The 19,791-nt window shown below is 40.1% G+C and overlaps 1 protein-coding gene across 2 annotated transcripts; it reads left to right on the top strand.

Annotated features, from left to right (window-relative positions):
* Positions 1–4,184: 4,184 nt before the first annotated feature.
* On the top strand, positions 4,185–18,122 carry LOC129025833 (RNA-binding motif protein, Y chromosome, family 1 member F/J-like). 2 transcript variants are annotated; one of them, XM_054473401.1, is made up of 12 exons: positions 4,185–4,374; positions 6,180–6,292; positions 6,755–6,858; positions 9,909–10,086; positions 12,005–12,157; positions 14,157–14,271; positions 15,229–15,339; positions 15,784–15,894; positions 16,332–16,442; positions 16,835–16,945; positions 17,033–17,121; positions 17,532–18,122. In XM_054473401.1, the coding sequence occupies exons 2-12, from the start codon at positions 6,184–6,186 to the stop codon at positions 17,831–17,833; spliced, it is 1,494 nt and encodes a 497-aa protein (XP_054329376.1). In that variant the 5' UTR covers positions 4,185–4,374; positions 6,180–6,183; the 3' UTR covers positions 17,834–18,122. The 2 variants fall into 2 exon arrangements, with proteins under 2 accessions (XP_054329376.1, XP_054329377.1); XM_054473402.1 differs by lacking the exon at positions 15,229–15,339.
* The last annotated feature ends 1,669 nt before the right edge of the window (positions 18,123–19,791 follow it).

Here is a 19,791-nt window from a genome sequence, read left to right as displayed (position 1 = left end):
GGTCAGGAGTTGGAGACCAGCCTGGCAAATATGGTGAAACCCAGTCTTGACTAAAAATACAAAAATTAGCTGGACATGGTGGCATGCACCTGTAATCCCAGCTCCTCAGAAGGCTGAGGCAGGGGAATCGCTTGAAGCTGGGAGGCGGAGGTTGAGGTTGAGCCAAGATCCTGCCACTTCACTCCAGCCTGGATGACAGAGCAATACTCTTCAACACACACACAGACACCCCAAAAAAACTAACAAACGAAAATAAAAATTTTGTAGTCACAGTCAAACTCACATACCTAACAGAAGAAAAAAGTACTTTAAAACAAAGTTTCCACAAAAGGCAAATAAGAAAACAAATTTATCACCTTGCATATAAAATTAAAATAATAAACTGAAGAGAACTTTAAGGGAAAAAATTCAAAATTTAAAAGTAAGTCCTCTAAAAGAAGCTGAAAGTCACTCAGACTTTTCTGGATTCTATGTCTCTACAGTGCAAACATGATCATAAACTTTGCCATGGGCAGAACAATCAAAATGTATCTTAAAACTCAATAAACACTTCAAGTCTCACATCAGAATTGTAATGAAAAATGGATGCGTCTGCAGTATTTCTATACAAATCTGAACAAACACTATTTCTTTGTACTCATTGTTTCACTATTCTAAGAAAATAACTTCCATATTAATATTAGGGGATGTGACAAAGCAGGTCTTCATCATGATAAGTAACACTGGATGTCCACACCACTACTCAGTTGGGCCTTAATTCCCAGCCAGATTCCCTCCCTGGACACACAATGAAGGGCTCACCCATTTTGCAATCTCCACATTTCCTCCCCTGTGAGCCCAGTGTGGTTCTCCAGATTCCCTGTGTAGTGATCTCTATGGTCTGGTGCGGCAGGGCGGGGCAGAGCAGTGTGAGTGATAATGGCAGAAGGCAGAAAGTATCTCAGGGAAGCCTGGGATCATTGCAACAAAAAATGGTGGGCCTAGGACAGCCCATCAGGAAGAACATGGAGAGGGGCCTTGGGAGGACATCTGTGTGAAGGGTGAGAGGGCACAACTCCAGGAATCAAAGGCCTCTCAGTCCCCAGCCCTAGACTGCTCACCTGGCCTCCTCTCTGTTCACTAATGGCCTCCCTCCCTTGGGAAGTACTGCAGGGGATTGAGCTACAGGCTCTGGCTGTTGATCTGGGGGACTGCAGAAGTGGGTACAGGTTAGTTCAGGTCATGGCTCAAAGCCAATTCCCCAGAGGCCAGGGAATGAGCAGCAAGATCCTTTCCCATGATGCCGTACGTCAGTGCCAGCCTCAGCAATCCTGTCAGAACCTGGGCAGTCATGGTCAGCAACCAGTTGCGGAAGCTCAGGTAGGAGGTGTACTGCCTGCAGCTGGAGGCTTGACCTTCATGATCCCACAACCACTAGACTGCAGTGGAATGAGACACCCTGTATCCTGGAGAGAGAGGAGTCAGGAAGGTTCATGCCAGACCTAACCTCCCATACACCAGCTCCCCTACCATGCTGGGAGGCACTCCTTACCAAGGATGCCAAAGCAATAATCCTGAATGATCACTTCATTGTGGAAGTAAAGATTGTGATAACAGCAAAACTTCATCCTGCCACTGGTACCCGGGACAGTTGAGTTCCTCCCCTTACCTGGCCAAGAAGGAGAAAGAGGACGTACTCAAAGGACCATTTCATGTAGCTTGGGTGAGGTGACCTGTTAGCTGGGGTGAAGCATGCGTTTCTGCTTCCCAACTCTCTCACTGAGACACCCCCGGGTCCCAGAGGTACCTCAGCCTGACCCAGACACCAGACCCCTCCCGCAGACTCAGGCTCCTTAGCCTGACCTGCAAATCCATCAGGTAGCTTAGCAGGACTTCATCATCATTTGTGATCCTGGCCAACATCTGGGTGTGCCACACAATCTGCCTCTGGTCAAGGAGCCACCAGATGATTGGGTGGGCGTGCAAGGAAACACCCGGCAACTTTGCAAGAGCACGGAGAGTGTGGGGCAGGGCACCTTCCCTTCCAGGTCCTCTGTCTCTGTCTGGCGTGGAGGGCACCATCACAGCTGTGGTGGTCTCGGTGGCGGGTGGAGGCAGGCCCAGACAACCTGCTCTGACCAGGGGCTGGCACTGAAGAAGTGGGCAGGGGGTTGGGGGCCGGGTGTTGTGGTGTGAGGCGGCTGCTTGCTCAGGGTTTCTGAGTTGCAGGAGGCCCTCGTGTGCTGGGTGCTGGACAGCCTCTGCTGCTGTCTGGGTGTGCGGTCTCTCCTTCTCCTGGTCTCCCTGAGGGGTGCACGTGTCCACCCCAGGGAACCGCTGTGGGTAGAAGTAGCTGCAGGGCTGTGCCTGGCTCTCCCCATGGAGCTCGAGCGGTTTCAAGGGAGGTTATATTTGCTCAGGGCCTAAACATCTTTGGGTGCAGCGCTGGCAGAGGGAAGACATTGTGTCTGGGGAGATAGTGCCTGCCTTGCATGGGACAGCAGCCCCGTGCACAGTGAAACCGTCTTGAGCAACTCGTGTTTCTGGGGTAAGCTTGCTGGACACAGGCACGGGGAGCAGGCAAGTTCCATGGCTGGCATGGGCATGCACACTCCCCTTCCTCCAGGGACTTTCCCAGTGAAACGTATCCTTCAACTTTCTGCTGTTACGAAGGGTCCTTGGCGCTGCTCTTCTCCCTCGTGAGTGCTGTGCTTGGCTTCCTGTCCCTACTACATGCCCTCAGGGCACAAGCAATTAAGCTGCCCTCCTATCTGCATGAGCCTGTTCTCGATTCCCCTCCTTGTCCCCCATGCCCTGAATCCTGGCTGACCCCCGGTACCTACCACCTTGTTTCCCCCAACCCCGCTCCCGGGAGCTCGGCGCCCATCCTCTGCTGCCAGCCATCCCAAATTGGCAGCTGCAAGGATATGGCTCTGGCCCAGAAGCCGGGGATGCCCTGCGGCCTGGGACATTCACGTAGCCCAGCTCCAAGTGAAGGACGTCCAGCGAGTCTGTTGCTGGCCGGGGAGTACTGGGGCCAGGGCCAGGCTGTGCCTGCGGGTCCTCCTACTGTGGCTCCACATTGGCCTCCTCATTGGCCACCACCTCCATCTCTGCAATGATGTCATCCCCCACTGGCATGCCTCTTCCCCCAGGGTTGCCTCCCTGCTCTGTGCACAGGCCGTCCTCTCCTGCACAGCCTCCAGCCTTAACATGGTGCCCTCCTTGAGGCTCCCACAGAGCAAAGCCTGTGCCGCCCACCCCACGCCCCCGGCACCCCTCGACTCTGGGGGCAACTCCCGGAGAGGCCTGCGGGCCTTGCTCTGCTGAGAACCACGTCCCACACCTATGTGCAACAGGGCTCCTGGGGAGCCCCACAGGGCCCTTAGCCCGCCACACTCACAATGGGGCTCAGATACCCAGCAGGGTTAGCTGCGCACAGTAGCCCTGGAGTCGGAGGCCAAGGCCCTGGCTTCCAGAGCCCCGCTAGCAGGCACCACGGCCACCGCTGTACTTGTGAGAGCCTCTGCGCCAGCAAGGCAGTGCACACAAGGCAGATCACTGGATTGGAGACCATGGCGGTTGGCCTCCCGTGTGCCCAGGGCACAGGATGAGAAGTCCTTTGGAATGCCCCTGTGAGTACAGCATCCTCAGGGAGGAACCATGGAACTCGGAGTAAGTATTTGCGTACACCTGAGAATCCTTGCAGGGCTTCAGCTTCTGGTGCAGACGAGAAGTTCCACCTCAGCAACGTACCAGTCGACTTTAGTCCCACGCACCCGCCCTGCCCCAATCCCCCCAAGCCACCGCGCTGCCCTCGCCCCAGCGGGCAGCGCTGGTCCCTCTCTCTCCCCTCTGGATGTGCAATTTTCAGTACCATCAGCCTAGCCTGCCTAATGAAGTGAGATGTTTCATGTGTTCCTTGTGGGTTAATTAATGTCTTGCTATACTCAGGATGCCAGTTAGGGTGTAGGTCTTCCATGCCCACAATTCCAAAGGGCTCACAGTTCGCGTGTGCCTTAATCCACCGCCGCCCGGCACGAGGCACAAACAGAGTCTCAGAAGAGTTACCGCGAGAGGATGGAGCTGCAGGCCAGCCAAGGGCGGGGCGACTCAGGAGACGCCCACAGCCTTCGCTATAATTGGCCGACGCCCACCGCCTTCGCAATGATTGGCCTCTGGAGGTAGGCGGGATTTCCGGGCACGGCTTCTGGCGTTCTTCCCTCTCAGGGTAGCTCCAGGAGTCTTTCCTGCAGTTGTCCGTGTGGTGATCCGAAGCCGGATACATACGACCTGAGGGCCAGGCGAACCTCAGGCTCTTTGTCCTACTAAAAAGCGCTGGTATTTTCTGTTTCTCTGGACAGCTTGGTCTCTCGGCAAGAATAGAAAGCAAAGGTTTGGGATTTTGTCTATAAAAGGGATGGGTTTGCTATGTGTGGGTGTTGAATTATGGGAGGAGACAGTGGGGAGAGAACTCCTTACTGCTATTAAGCAACTCATTTTCGTTAAACTCATTGATTTTTCTTGACGATTCTACCTTTAACTGCCTAATATGTCCGACTAGTTGTGGGAGATGGTGCTAAGGCGCCATTGTTTTCATGTGCACTTTTTATTAAAGCGGGTTTTCTCTGTGAATGTGGTCGTAATTCAAAATACAGGCAATAGACTTAACCACTGCTGTTAAAAGTTACACTTTTAGTTAGCACATGTCACGTGTCTGATTTGCTTGAAAGAAATTATCAAATTTTGACATAAATTGTATTAGTTTAGTGTATGCAGAAATACGGGGCCATAAATAATCTCAGTTTAAGTTTGCCTCTGTAAAGCCTGTAATTGTCTCCTTCGTTGTGTGACAGTATTTGAAACATGTTTCATGTATCTTTGGCACCGTAAATAATTTAAACCGAATAAGTGAGTGAAATCGAGATAAATGGAGTTAGATAGCCTAAAACGGGAACAAAATAGATGCGCTTAAGTTATTCTATTAACCTGGCACACTGACTTACTCCTGTAATCCTAGCATTTTGGGAAGTGGAGGTCGGAGGATGGCTTGAGGTCAGGAGTTTGAGACCAGCCTGGGTAACATAATGGACTCCTTTATTGCTGTTTTCGCATCAGGGACTGGTTTAGTGGAAGACAATTATTCCTCAGAGAAGGGTTGCGCAGGGGAAGAAGGCGGCCAGGTGGACACGTTTCGGAGTGGGGGCTGGCGGCAGGTCCTCGAGGGGCACGTGGTGAGCGGGTCTTCGGGTAGGAGCAATGTGACAGAGGACAGGTGGGGCAGTGGGACAGCCACGGGGACAGGGAGGGGCAGCGAGGGAGTAGGGAGGATGGTTTGCGGATAAAACTGTACCACCTCAGGTCATCCTCAGGCGTTACATTCTCCACAGACAGGTATTACATGTCATCCTCAGGCATCACATTCAGGCCACAGATAGGTACGGGTTGAAGGCTAGGGTTTGAGGATCTTTGACCTGTTGTATATTTCAAATCACTAAAAGATTGTAAAAGATTTAAAATAATCTCCCCCTAGAACATTTTAAGTAGCTTGATTTAATCTTTTATCCAAATATCATGCTGAGTGTGGTGATTCACCGTTGAAATCCCATCAGTTTGGTAGTCCCAAGCCGGCAGAACACTTGAGCCCAAGATTTAGAGACTTGCTTGGGCATTATGGGGAAACCCTTGTCTATTTTTAAAAATACAAAAAATGCCCAGCTGTGGTAGAAAGCCCCTGTAGTATTAGCTACTTGGGAAGCTGAGATGTAGGAAGATCAGTTGAGGCTGGGTGGAGGAGGCTGCAGTGAGCAGTGCACTTTGGCAACAGGAGACATACATCTGAAAAAAGAAAATATGCAAAACATCACACTGTACCTCATAAATAGATAGTTTTGAAATAAAATTATTTAAATGGGGGCATTCTTCATATTGCAACGTAGGAAAATTACGATAGCTTTTCTTATCTAATTTTCAGAAATGAGATTTTGTCAGTTGCATACTAAAATGCAGCATTTGTCCATGAAGTTAGTGCCCCTGTGCTCTGAGTGTTATAAATTTTACATATTTAAAGTAAGAAATACTAAAAGGATGTCAGCCTCGGGAAGGGAATTTTACTTGGATTTTCAGCACAGTATGTAATAAAATTTTATCGTTTTAGCTTATTTATATCTAAATATAGATAATTTTTTTACCATTTACAGCACAATGGTAGAAGCAGATCATCCTGGCAAGCTCTTCATTGGTGGCCTCAATAGAGAAACCAATGAGAAGATGCTTAAATCAGTATTTGGGAAGCATGGTCCCATATCAGAAGGTAACTCTTAAAACCGTGTGTGTGTGTGTGTGTGTGTGTATTTTGATATGTATATTTCGATATGTATCTTTAAAATATGTATGTTATATATATATATGTTTTGAAAAAATATATTTTTTTCGAAGTTCATTGTATACCTACATTAAAATGCCTTATCAGTTTTAAACTCTTATTTTGTAGTATCTGTTTGATATTTTGAAAATTCTCATAGTACTAGGTTAAGGTTCTATGGAAGGGGTAACCTACTACTTAGAAAGGAAAATGAGGAAAAGTAAATGTTTTGTGGAGTTCAGAAACAGACTGCAATAAAATGGACTGACTCTAGGGGTGACTTAGTATTAAGAAGCATGATAGTGATGTGAAATGCAACTATTTTTTAGTTTGATGTAACTTTTAGATGTTTAGTACCTTGATGAGTCCATATATTTATATATGAATGTAAAATGTTTTCATATATTTTAGTTCTTTTGATAAAGGATCGAACCAGCAAATCCAGAGGCTTTGCATTTATTACTTTTGAGAACCCTGCAGATGCTAAGAATGCTGCCAAAGATATGAATGGAAAGGTAAGAGTCCCTTATCAGTAATATTCTAACTCTGTTCTTCAATTAACAATATTTCTAGGTCTTTTTAATATTACTAAACTTTTGAAGATAGTAGAATGACATATGAAGCCATCCTCTTTTTTGTGCTGTATACGTGCAAGTGTAGTTGGAAGGGTATTGGAATTAACATTATATAAATTAATATATGGTAACCTTTTTCTATGTTGGTATTTCGATATGAGTGCAAATAGATTTTAAAAGGTTTTGAAGAGCTTTAAAACTTATAAGGGACCCTCATGTAAATGAAAGTAATAAGTCAATATTTATTAAATGCTGCTAATTGAAGTACTTCCAATTCATGGAAATACTTTTAGAGCATAGACAAACTGTGGATAGACATCTAGACAGACTCACAAGAAGGAAAGATTCTTTCCGTCTTGAAGAATATATTTTGTGAAAATAAATTATATTTTCATATTTTCAAATTTATTTTATGAAATATATTCTTGAGAAAGCATATTTAAATAAGACCTTTACATTGAAGGAAATGTTAAGTAGTTGAAAATAGAAAATAATATGAGAACACTGAAGTCAGATAGCAGAAGAAGTAACTGGCATTTTTGCCCCATGCTTGCTTTTTCTCCTAAGGACATTTCTTTCCTGTCACCAGAGTGATTTATGTAACACGAATACCTAATTACTCATTTCCCCAGTGTGTTTGAGGACTTGCTTTGATCCAACCGATGGTCTCTTGTCCGGTTGAATCTTAAATCTAGGGATTGTGTGTTTATTAAAGATTTAAACTTTTATGTAATTATATTAATTATTGAATTCCTTTACATTGTACCCAAGATTATTCCGTTCTGTGCCCTTTAGTGCTTTTTTGCTTTATAACATTATCCCAATCATGCCGGGCATGGTGGCTCATGCATGTAATCCCAGCACTTTGGGTGGCCGAGGCAGGCAGATCACAAGGTCAGGAGAACGAAACCACAATGGCCAACATGGTGAAACCCTGTCTCTACTAAAACACACAAAAAAATGAGCCAGGTATGGTTGTGTGTGCCTATAGTCCCAGCTACTCAGTAGGCTGAGGCAGGGGAATCGGTTGAACCCAGGAGGCAGAGGTTGCAGTGAGCCGAGATCACGCCGATGCACTCCAGCCTGGTGACAGAGCAAGAATCCATCTCAAAACAATAAAAAATAAAAAAAATAAATAAATAGCATTATCCCAATCGGTGTTTAGCTCCTGTTAGTCTTTACACTATCCCCAAAATGCTTTTTTGGACTTCTTGAGAATTATCCTTCCCCGTGTATGTCTCATACAAAAAATTTATGCTTCAAAAACAACTTAGATTTCATATTTTCTTCCTCATTGCATATTGTAGGTGTTTTGTACTCACTGTACTATATATTAATCTATTGATTGTGAAATTGTATATAGTGCATATTTAAGTCTTACTATTTGCTTTTATTTCTGTTACATCTAGCACACTTGCTGGCACATAGCAGAAAGTACATTTTTATTCACTCTTATAAATTAGTATTTTAAGCTGTGGTAGAAACCGAGAGTTGCTTTTGGTTCATGGCTTTGTGGTAGGTATGGAGATAATTTTGACTTATATATAGTAATCTATGATAATTTCTTTTTTCCCTCTAGTTTTCAAGCAAAAGAGCAGATAATTTGTGTAAAGTTTTTGTTCGTTTGTTTGTTTTTTAAGATGGAGACTACTCGCTGTGTCCCTAGGCTGGATTGCAGTGGGGCCATCTTGGCTCACTGCAACCTCCGCCTCCCGGGTTCAAGCGATTCTCCTGCCTCAGCCTCCCAGTTCTAGGGGCTACAGAGGAGCGCCACCACACCTAGCTAATTTTTGTACTTTGAGTAGGGATGGGATTTCACCCTGTTGGCCAGGATGGGCTCTATCTCTTCACCTCATGATCCGCACGCCTCGGCCTCCCACAGTGTTGGGATTACAGGTGTGAGCCACCACGCCTGGCCAGTGTTATTTCTAAATTACTTCATCTCACATATTTTATTGTGTTAAAATAAATATGAATGTTGTATGCACATAAATGTTAAGATGGCCAGTAAAGGAGGTTCTTAGAGTTTTCAGGGGGAATTAACAGTTGAGGAATTTTGGCTGACTTCAGAACACTGGGAAGGAAGCAGCCATGGGCAAATCTGGGGAAAATATTTTGAGCCCAGAAATAACAAAAGAAGTTTCAAGGTAGGAACAACTGGCGATGTAGCTGCAAGAGGTCTTGTCAGGGATTTAAGTCTTTCCCCCAAATAACAAAAGCCATGTAATTTTTAAAACGCGTTATTAGCTGAACTGTTTTGAAAAATTGCTGTGGCCTATAGAAAAGATTACAGTGAAAAATGTTACTGTGAAATTAATTAGGATATTTAAGCATTTCTGAGAAATTACATGAAGTACTAAATTAAGAGTCGTTTTTTAGGGGCACAGCTAAGGCAACATAAGAAATGAGTAAGGCAAGAAAACTTAATGTGATCAAACAAGGATCACATTTACAGAAACATTTTTAGAGTAAATGTAGAATTGTAAATCATATGTGGACATTTTATGTAAGTATTAGCAAATCAAACCAGAAACAACTTACAATGACTAAGGTAACTAATCACTCTGAAAAAAGTAAGCTCATTTTTTTAAAATGACACAAGTTTCTTTGGGACAGTGAAACTTTTAAATCAGCGACGTGAATACAAAGATGAAGTGGACTCTATATTGTAAAAAACAGATGTGCCACATTCTTCCATAGCATGTGTGATGGGTCAATCTTTTTTTTATATTTGAGGTTTTTTTTAAATAATGGAGGAGTTTTCAAGGAATATGAATAATAGATTTGTGTTTGATCCCTTAATGGAAGACATGTGCTCAGTAAATATCTCAAATTTGGCATTGCAAAAGATGTGTTCATTTTAGGAGAAAAAAAAGTTTCCTTTTGGGAGAAAATACCACGAATTGAACTACGGTTGATGTAAAAATGTTTGTAAAATGTGCTTACGTTAAATGTGCCAATGTTATTGATAGTACCCTTAATACTTGTAGTCTTTGGATGGAAAAGCAATAAAAGTAGAACAAGCCAAGAAACCATCTTTTCGAAGTGGTGGTAGGCGGAGACCACCAGCTTCCTCAAGAAACAGAAGACTTTCAGGAAGTCTGAGATCTGCAAGAGGAAGTAGTGGAGGAACAAGAGGGTGGCTTCCCTCACCTGAAGGACACTTGGGTAATGTTTTAAAATATAAAGATGGAACCGTAGGACTGAAAGAAAATAAGTTTGAAGACATTGAAATTTCTCAATTTTTTAATTTCCTTTATGAACAGAAAATTAACTTATTGATAATAAGCAAAATTATTTCTAAGTACTAAAGGTGTGTATAAGAATGATTGAACTAATATCTAAAATTTGTTTTAAAATTGTAATAAGTTTGCATTGAAGTAACACACAATTCAAACTGAGTTGTGTTTATGAATGCTGATTGCCTGTACTGAACCGGTTTTCTGCAGAACTCATTTATATTGATTCTACTTTAGAGTTTTCTACTTTGGGGCCCAGAACTTCGTATCAGTTGTCTTGTCAAAGTAGGATGTAATATTTAAAACTTTCCAACAGGAAAAAGTAACTCAGTACTTAAGATTGCTTTTGCAATATTTGTTTTCTTGTGTATACACGTGCAAACATCTATGCAAATCTATTGCTTTGTAATTTTGATAAGGAGAGTTTCTACATTGCATTGGCCTGCCATAAAGCATTTTCAATTTAAGAAATGTAGAACTTTAATTTCTGAAAAGAGTCTGTGACTCTGGAAAGGTGTAAAAACCACTGCTTCACAGATATGTATGTATCTTTCTTTGCTGGGGGATGAGTCACTGAAAATGATATTTATGAGTGATTTACTTAATAGAAATGAGGGGTCCATTTTTACATATAAAAGAAAAACAAACCACATATTTAAAAAAAAAAGAAAAACTGTTGGCTGGGCTGTGCGAGGTGGTTCACGCCTGTGACCTCAGCACCTGCGGAGTACAGGGCAGGTGGACCAACGAGGTCAGGAGTTCCAGACCAGCCTGGCCAGCATGGTGAAACCCTGTCTCTCCTAAAGATACAAAAAAATTAGCCCGGCGTGGTGGCGTGCCCCCGTAATCCCAGCTACTCGGGAGGGTAAGTCAGGAGAATCACAGGAACCTGGGAGGCAAAAGCTGCAGTGAGCCAAGCTTATGCCATTGCACTCCAGCCTGCGTGATAGGGCAAGAGTCCATCTCAATAAATAAATAAATAAATAAATAAACCTATTGGTTAACTTGTATCATCTATTAAGCAACCTTCAAAACTCTTAACAATTAACTTGGAGTTTTAATAACCAGACGTGTAATTAATTGGAGATGTTTTTTGAAGTTGAAATTGCAGTGTTTGCTCCATTTTAAGATGCATAGCTTCATGGCTGTTTTGTCTCCACTGATCTTGAGGGTGAGGTTCAATTATACTCTGCCACGTACGAGAATGTATATATATATTCTAACCTGTAACACCACCTGGCAATTGGCATATATCTACATTTTTATAGATATATAAAAATATTTTTATATTACTTAATATGCAATTCTTAAAGACTATTAAAATTCAGCATAGTCTAATCTGAAAATTAGTCTCATAAGGGAATTTTAAGAATTCTATGTTGTGTTAACAAATTTTAGAGACAATGTATTTTCCTGATATGTCACTTCTTGGTATTGGAAATATTTGAGTTTCTTTGGATGCCATTTAGTTTATCTTCATGATATGCTTTGAAAATTTTTCCTCATTACAGAATGATATAAACAATCATTTACCATTTTTCTTTTAATATTTTATGCATATTATATTTAGATATTTTAGTGATAGATTTCTGCCCCCTGTTCACGCCCCATTTTCCCACATCTCTCTCTCATACCACTATATAACGATACTTGAGTTTCTTTCTAGATTTTCTAAATGGACTTTTATTGCTTAAAGTGTACTAATATCATATAGGAATGTTAATGTTATTAGTTTAGACAAATGTGAATTTGTTATAAAATGTAGAAAATATTTGTAAACAACTAAAACTTAGGCATTTAAGAAACAGTGATGTTAGTTAACTGAAAAGATTTTGTTTGAAATACAGATGATGGTGGATACACCCCTGATCTCAAGATGAGTTATTCTAGGGGACTCATTCCAGTGAAAAGAGGTCCCTCTTCAAGAAGTGGAAGTCCTCCTCCTAAAAAATCTGCTCCTTCTGCTGTGGCAAGAAGCAATAGTTGGATGGGAAACCGAGGTAAAGGCTACCTGACAGAAAGACTGTAGTTTTTGTATGACTAAAAATGAGCCATTTTACCTGAATGCTTAGCTTTAAGTTCATTGAACAAAAGAGAAGCGACACATACATGAGCATAATTACTGATTGATAGCTTTGATTACAGTTTCTATCTCACTAGGTACATTTCAGATTTTATGTTGAAGAAATACTTGAGCTTCTCATTGAAGATCAAAGAAGTGATTAGAGTGAGGCCAACATTCTTGTTAATCCTGTATTTGCTAGAAAATTCCCCTTAATTTTTCTAAAAGTTCCTAGCGGTATTCTTTGATAGTAGGCTTCTTCATCTAATTAATTCTTCCATTTCCTAGGTCCCCTGGTAGTGGTCCCCTGGTGTCCCATTCTAAAAATTGCTTGTTCAGTAACTTTGTTGGGTTGGAGTCTTGCTCTTACCAGGTGAGAGTGCACTGGTGAGATGATGGCTTACTACAGCCTCAGATTCCTGGGCTCAAGCAATTCTGTTTCAGCCTCCCGAGTTTCTGCAACTACAGGCATGCACCACCACACCTAGCTACATTTTTTTCCCTATGTTTTTGTAGAGAGAGGATCTGACTACATTGTCAAAACTGATGTTAAAGCCCAGGGCTCAAGCGATCCAGCTGCCTCAGCCTTCCACACTCACTCACAGTGTGAGCTGCTGAACCTGGCCATCCAGCTTCTGAGACCTCAGTAATGTGTATGTGCAAGACGCGCTCACTTCTTATATGAAGATTCAAAAGAACTACAAGAGTATTTAGCAGACAGGGAGTCATGAGCTTAAATATTACTTAAAAATAAATTTAAGGCTTGAAAGTTAGACATGTAAGAGTCCAAAATTCTTCAATTAAGTGGATATCAAAGAAATGCAGAGTTGTGAAATATAGGTGTATGTAAATCAATAATTGAGATTGTACCTGGAGGTTTAAACATTAACACAAGATCCTTAGTGTAAGATTTGAAATTATTTGAGGAGAGAATTTAGAACTAAGCAACATGAGGTGAGCAATAGGGTTGAATAGAAGTGATATTTTTGAGAAGGAGAATTGTAAGACTGCAGACTCAACAGAAGAAAACGAGAATAAATAAAAGTTCTTAGCACGGAAGTTTAAGCAGAACAAATTAAAATTCTTTCTTAGTCCTCCTTCCTAATGTGGAGGAAATTAAAAATTACCATTTTCAATTTTACATTTCGTATGTAGAGTATCGGTGAAGGTAGCTATTTATTGGCTTCAGGATACCGAAGCCAACACGTTTCCATTGGAAAATTAGCCAGTGAATGTATCATATGTGAAACACTGACCTCTAAGTAATAGGAACTGCAGAGTATATTAAAGGAGAAACTTTTCTATTTTGAAATAGCAACAATGTTGTAATGAATGACCCCTTTCATAGCATTGCTCATTGCAGTAAAAGCAAATCTTGGCCATCGTTAGAAAATCTTCACTAGTACATTTTAATTTGTCAACATTTAAGATAGAGGCAACCAGTTAGAGATAAAGAACTTTTATGTAAACATTTAGCATATAGTCGTTCAAAGGTAAGCTGTATTTATGTGTGTGTGAGATGGAATGAGTGATACTGGGAAATTCACCTTCTTCGGCTGAGAAAGGACAATGTATGTAAACTTTAAAACCAGTGAAGAGTTTGATGGTTTTACATGTTTTCCCTGTGTCATTCGTAGTCATCAGTAATTCATATGAAAGAGGAAAATAATAACTAAGTAGTTATTAACCATTACAATTGAACTTTTACCTAAGAATTAATGTTGGCTTCAGCTTCATTAGAAGAACTGGCCTTGTGGGAGCCATGGGATTATCCAAAGCCATAAGAAATATTCACAGTGTCATGACTGTCTAGTAATTTAGGAAGCAAAGAATGGAGTCATAGAAGCAATAATTTTAAGAAGTTGTTTGAGAGAAGAGAAAATAGTGTTTCAGATTTGGTGTTCTTTAGATAATGTTCCATAATTTTAATGTTAAAGGTCCTGTATCACGAAGAAGAGAGAATTATGGAGTTCCTCCGTGCAGAGTGACAGTCTCTTCATGGAGAAATGATCATATGTCACCAAGAGATGATGGTTATGCAACTAAGGATAGGTAAAGGAAAAATTTAAAAACACAGTTGCTTTTTTCTTGTTGTTGTGGTGATGAAATTCACATAACAAAATTAAATATTATAACATAAACAGTTAAGTGGTGTTTAATACATTTTGTGTCATGCAACGACTACCTCCATCAAGTTCCAAAACATTTTCATCACTCCAAATTAAAACTCCAACTACCAGTTAAGCAGTCCCTTCCATTTTCTCCCTTTCCTCAGCTGCTAGTAAACACCAATCTGTGTTCTGCCTCTGAACTTACCTGTTGTGGGTATTTAATGTTAATGTGCTGAAACACTACATGGCTTTTTGTATTTGTCTCCTTTCCTTTTGCATGATGTCCTGAGGGTTCATTTACATCATAGCACTTCACTCCTTCCACAAGCTGTTAACCCATTATTTTATCTGGGTTGTTTCCACTCCAGTATTTCTACTCACCAATATGTGTTTGAGTACACTTATTCAATTCTGGGTGTATATGAGTGGAATTGCTTGGTCCTGTGATAATTATGTTTGTTTTCTTGAGGAACAACCACATTTCTCCGTAGTAGCTGCATCATTTTCCATTCCAACTGGCATTGTATCAGCATTCCAATTTATCTACATCCGCTCAAACACTTGTTATTTCCTGCTTTTTAAAATTTATTGCCATTCCAGTGTGTGTGTGAAATATGATATCGCATTTTGGATTTGAAAATGCATTTTCTGCACCCATTAACTCATCATACACAAGTACCCTAGGACTCAAAGTAGACTAAAAAAAAAGAAATGCATTTTCTGAATCACTGAATATGAGTATCTGTCTCATGTGCTTTTTGGGCATTTGCCTATTTCATTTGGAGAAACATCTATTTAGATGTTTGGCCTTTTAATTTTCTTTAAGTTGTAATTTAGTCATATATTGGATACTAGAAGTTGGAAATTTAAAATTTGTTCCTTAAACTTATGCACACAGAAATCATCCAGGTTCTCGAGAAATTAGGGTTTATGCTCCACCATCTAGAGGCTATGCATACCGTGATTATGCTCATTCTAGTCGGGACGAACATTCCTCTAGAGGATATAGGTACTGTAACATTTTCTGGATTTTTCAAATAGATTTCTTAAATTGTTCATTCCAAGTAACGTTGTATCACGGCTCCAATTTATCTACATCCTCTCAAACACTTGCTGCTTCCTGCTTTTTAAAATTTATTGACATTCCAGTGTGTGTGTGTGAAAGATGATATCTCATTTTGGATTTGAAATGCATTTTCTGCACCCATTAACTCATCATGCACATGTATCTGAGAACTTAAAGTATAATGAAAAAAAAAAAAAGAAATGCATTTTCTGAATCACTGAATATTAGTGTCTGTCCCATGTGCTTTTTGGGCATTTGCCTATTTTATTTGGAGAAATATCTGTTTAGATGTTTGGCCTTGTAATTTTGTTTAAGTTGTAATTTAGTCATATATTGGATACTAGAGGTTGAAAATTTAAAATTTGTTGCTTTAACTTATGCACACAGAAATTATCCAAGTTCCCGAGAAACTAGGGATTATGCTTCACCATCTAGAGGCTATGCATACCGTGATTATGGTCATTCTAGTCCGGATGAACATTCCTCTAGAGGATATAGGTACTGTAACATTTTCTGGATTTGTCAAATAGATTTCTTAAGTTGTTCATTCTGACTAACATTGTATCGGGTCTCCGATTTATCTGCATCCTCTCAAACACTTGTTATTTCCTGCTTTTTAAAATTTATTGACATTCCAGTGTGTGTGTGAAAGATGATATCTCATTTTGGATTTGAAATGCATTTTCTGCACCCGTTAACTCATCATGCACATGTACCCTAGAACTTAAAGTATAATAAAAAAAAGAAATGCATTTTCTGAATCACTGAATATGAGTATATGGTCCCATGTGCTTTTTGGGCATTTGCCTATTTTATTGAGAGAAATATCTATTTAGATGTTTGGCCTTTTAATTTTGTTTAAGTTGTAATTTAGTCATATATTGGATACTAGAAGTTGAAAATTTAAAATTTGTTGCTTTAACTTATGCACACAGAAATCATCCAAGTTCCCGAGAAACTAGGGATTATGCTCCACCATCTAGAGGCTATGCATACCGTGATTATGGTCATTCGAGTCGGGATGAACATTCCTCTAGAGGATATAGGTACTGTAACTTTTTCCGGATTTGTCAAATAGGTTTCTTAAACTGTTCATTCCAAGTAACATTGTATCGGGGCTCCAATTTATCTACATCCTCTCAAACACTTGCTGTTTCCTGCTTTTTAAAATTTATTGCTCTTCCAGTGTGTGTGTGTGTGAAGTGTGGAAGCTCCTTTTGGATTTGAAATGCATTTTCTGAATCACTGATTATGAGTATCTGTTTCATGTGCTTTTTGGGCATTTGGGCATTTTGGGCATTTGGGCAATTTGGGCATTTTATTTGAGCATTTTATTTAGATGTTTGGCAATTTAATTGTGTTTAAGTTATAATTTAGTTATGTTTTGGATAGTAGAAGTTGAAGATTTAAAATTTGTTGCTTATATTTCTGCACACAGAAATCATCCAAGTTCCCGAGAAACCAGGGATTATGCTCCCCCACCTAGAGACTATGCATACTGTGATTATGCTCATTCTAGTTGGGATGAATATTCCTCTAGAGGATATAGGTACTATAATGTTATCTGGATTTATCAAATAGATTTCTTAAACTGTTCATTCTGACATTAAAAAGCCTTTTTTTTTTTTCAATTTAGTTATCGTGATGGCTACGGCGAGGCCCGTGGTAGAGATCATTCTGAACATCTAAGTGGAAGTTCTTATAGAGATGCATTTCAGAGATATGGTAAGGGTCCAGGATGGATTTGTAAATTACAGAATTTTATTTAATAGACCAGATTGTTATTTTAATGAAATCCTAAGGAAATTATAAAGGACGTATGCAACATGTTTAAATATTGAGTATTCTTAACAGTATAAAGCATAGGGAGTGATATGAAGGTGAGAACTTCAGTTCACGTTGAGAAACCGTGAGTCAACATTTACTTTAGAATTAAGTTTGTTAAGCTTCAAAATACTACTCTTACACTTCTTTTAAATGAAAACTTCTGACTATTGAAGGCTTGATTAATATCCTGTCAACAAAGGCAGAGGAAAGCAGATATTTCCAAATAGTACTTTAACTAATTCATGCTTTAATGATAGCAGTAAAAATGTTTAAATGTAGTCCCACATATTATTTTATCAACCCTGCAGGGACCTCTCATGGTGCACCACCTGCACGAGGGCCTTGGATATCTTATGGTGGAAGCACCTGCCATGATTATAATAATACAGGAGATAGATGTGGCAGAAGTCTGGAGAGTTACTCAAGGAGCTGTGGTGATTTTTATTATTGTGATCGTGAGCATGTTTGCAGACAAGACCAAAGGAATCCGCCTTCTCTGGGTAGGGTGCTCCCTGCTCCTCGTGAAGCATATGGTAGCTCAAGTTATGTGGCATCTACAGTAGATGGTGGGGAAAGTCGATCTGAAAAAGGAGACCGAAGCAGATATTAAAGCAAGTGTTCAAAATAATAGTTATTGCATACCAAACCTTGTTTGCAAATCAAAAATTGAAATGTTGTTTCTGCATCGTTACCTGCGTATTACTAAAAGAAACATATTTTGTGAAGAGAGGTAGATACTAACTTCCTCCATGCATTTTTGAGGTATTCATGCATATTTTGAGGTATTCAAAGGAAAAGTAATTTTTTTCAAAGTAATTTCATACTTGTTGATGCTATTTGAAAAGTGTTTAGATGTAATGTCTACCTTAAAATTTTCACAATAAAATTACATGTACTGCAAAATGCCTGGTGTTATTGGTTAGCCGTACATGCTTAAAGCAAATTCAATAGGAGAGTAAATTTTGTAGTTTGTTGTACGTTTTCCTTTGTTTCTTTGAACATAGATACAAAATTAGGCATAGGTTATGTCTCCCTTTCAAGCTGCTCAAGTTTTCTAATTAGGCTGTTTCTCTTTAAAAACTAACAAGGTTAAAATGTTTGAGAAGTCTTCAGAAAGACTGCAAAACTGTCTGCCTCACCATGAAATGTTTATTTTTTAGTGGAATAGTACAGGTCAAAGGAAATAATTAGATGTGGTTGATAATAAAGTTTAAGAGATCCGGAACATTCTATGTGAAGCATTCTGTGACTGAAGGAGGATAATGGTAATGAAAACTATTTTTTTACCTAAATCAGAAATGAACCAGCTAAGTTTCTCAGGTGCATAGCCTAATGAATTTAAATGTTCGTAGTTTAAATAGTGGAAAGTAAGTGTTTTGTCTTGTGAGGTACTCAGGTTAATTTTTTCTTGAATATTTTGACAATGGATGTTGTAAGTAATGGTTTAATAATACGTTCTTACAAATAGGAATAATCTAGAATGGTTGGGATATTATCAATTTTTTTTTGAGATGGAGTGTAGCTTTGTCGCCCAAGCTGGGGTGCAGTGGCTCTGTCTTGGCTTATTGCAACCTCTGCCTTCTGGGTCCAAGCTATTCTCCTGCCTCAGCATCCTGAGTAACTGGTATTAGATATGTGTGCAGCACAGCTGGGCTAATTTTTTGCATTTTTAGTGCAGACAGCATTTCACCTTGCTTGCCAGACTGTTCTTAAAATTCTGATCCACCCTCCTCAGACTCCCAAAGTGCTAAGATTACAGGCATGAGCCACCACTCTCAGCCTATCAGAATTAGTTGATAATATGAATGGAAACACTTTAAAGCTCATACTTTGGGGAAAGTGAAGTGTATAAAACATAAACAACAGCATAAAGTTTCAGACATGATTGCTTAAAGTTTTAAGAAATCATTGAATGTTAAAAATATTTGACCTAAATAACTAACTCAATTAATTTTCCTGATTATACAAAGTAAATAAATGAAATACATCAAGTTCCAGAAGTTTTACAGTCCATAATTCTTACAATTGACAGACTAATCTGCAAGGAGGAAGTATTTTCTTGAAAAATTTTGACAATATCATCAATTTTTATAAGGTAAGGGTACAAATAATTTTAAAGGGAGAAGTTATCAACTTTGATTTTCAAGTGAGTTGTTTATGTTATGAAGTTGTGTTTTCATTCAGCTGTAGCATTGTGAGGAGGAAGTGGAAAGATAAATCTCCCTAGTCTTGTGTATCTTACTGTCCAGGTGTGATGGCTCAGGTCTTTAATTGTAACACTCGGGGAGGCCAAGGCTTGCAGATCACTTTAGGACAGGAGTTGAAGACCAGGCTGGCCAACACCGTGAAATCTCATCTCTACCAAAAATACAAAATTTAGCTGGGCATGGTGGTGCATGCCTGTAGTATGTTACAGTTAATTGGGAGGCTGAGGCAGGAGAATTGTTTGAACTTGGGAGCCTGAGGCTGCAGGGAGCTGATATTGCACCATGCAGTCTAGCCTGGGTGACAGAGCGCGACTCCAACACAAAAATAATTATATAAATCAACAAATATATAAATAATAAA

This window comes from Pongo pygmaeus, chromosome Y (assembly GCF_028885625.2).
Source record: "Pongo pygmaeus isolate AG05252 chromosome Y, NHGRI_mPonPyg2-v2.0_pri, whole genome shotgun sequence".
In the NCBI taxonomy this organism is placed as follows: Eukaryota; Metazoa; Chordata; class Mammalia; order Primates; family Hominidae; genus Pongo; species Pongo pygmaeus.
This window is presented reverse-complemented; position numbering and strand designations above follow the sequence as displayed.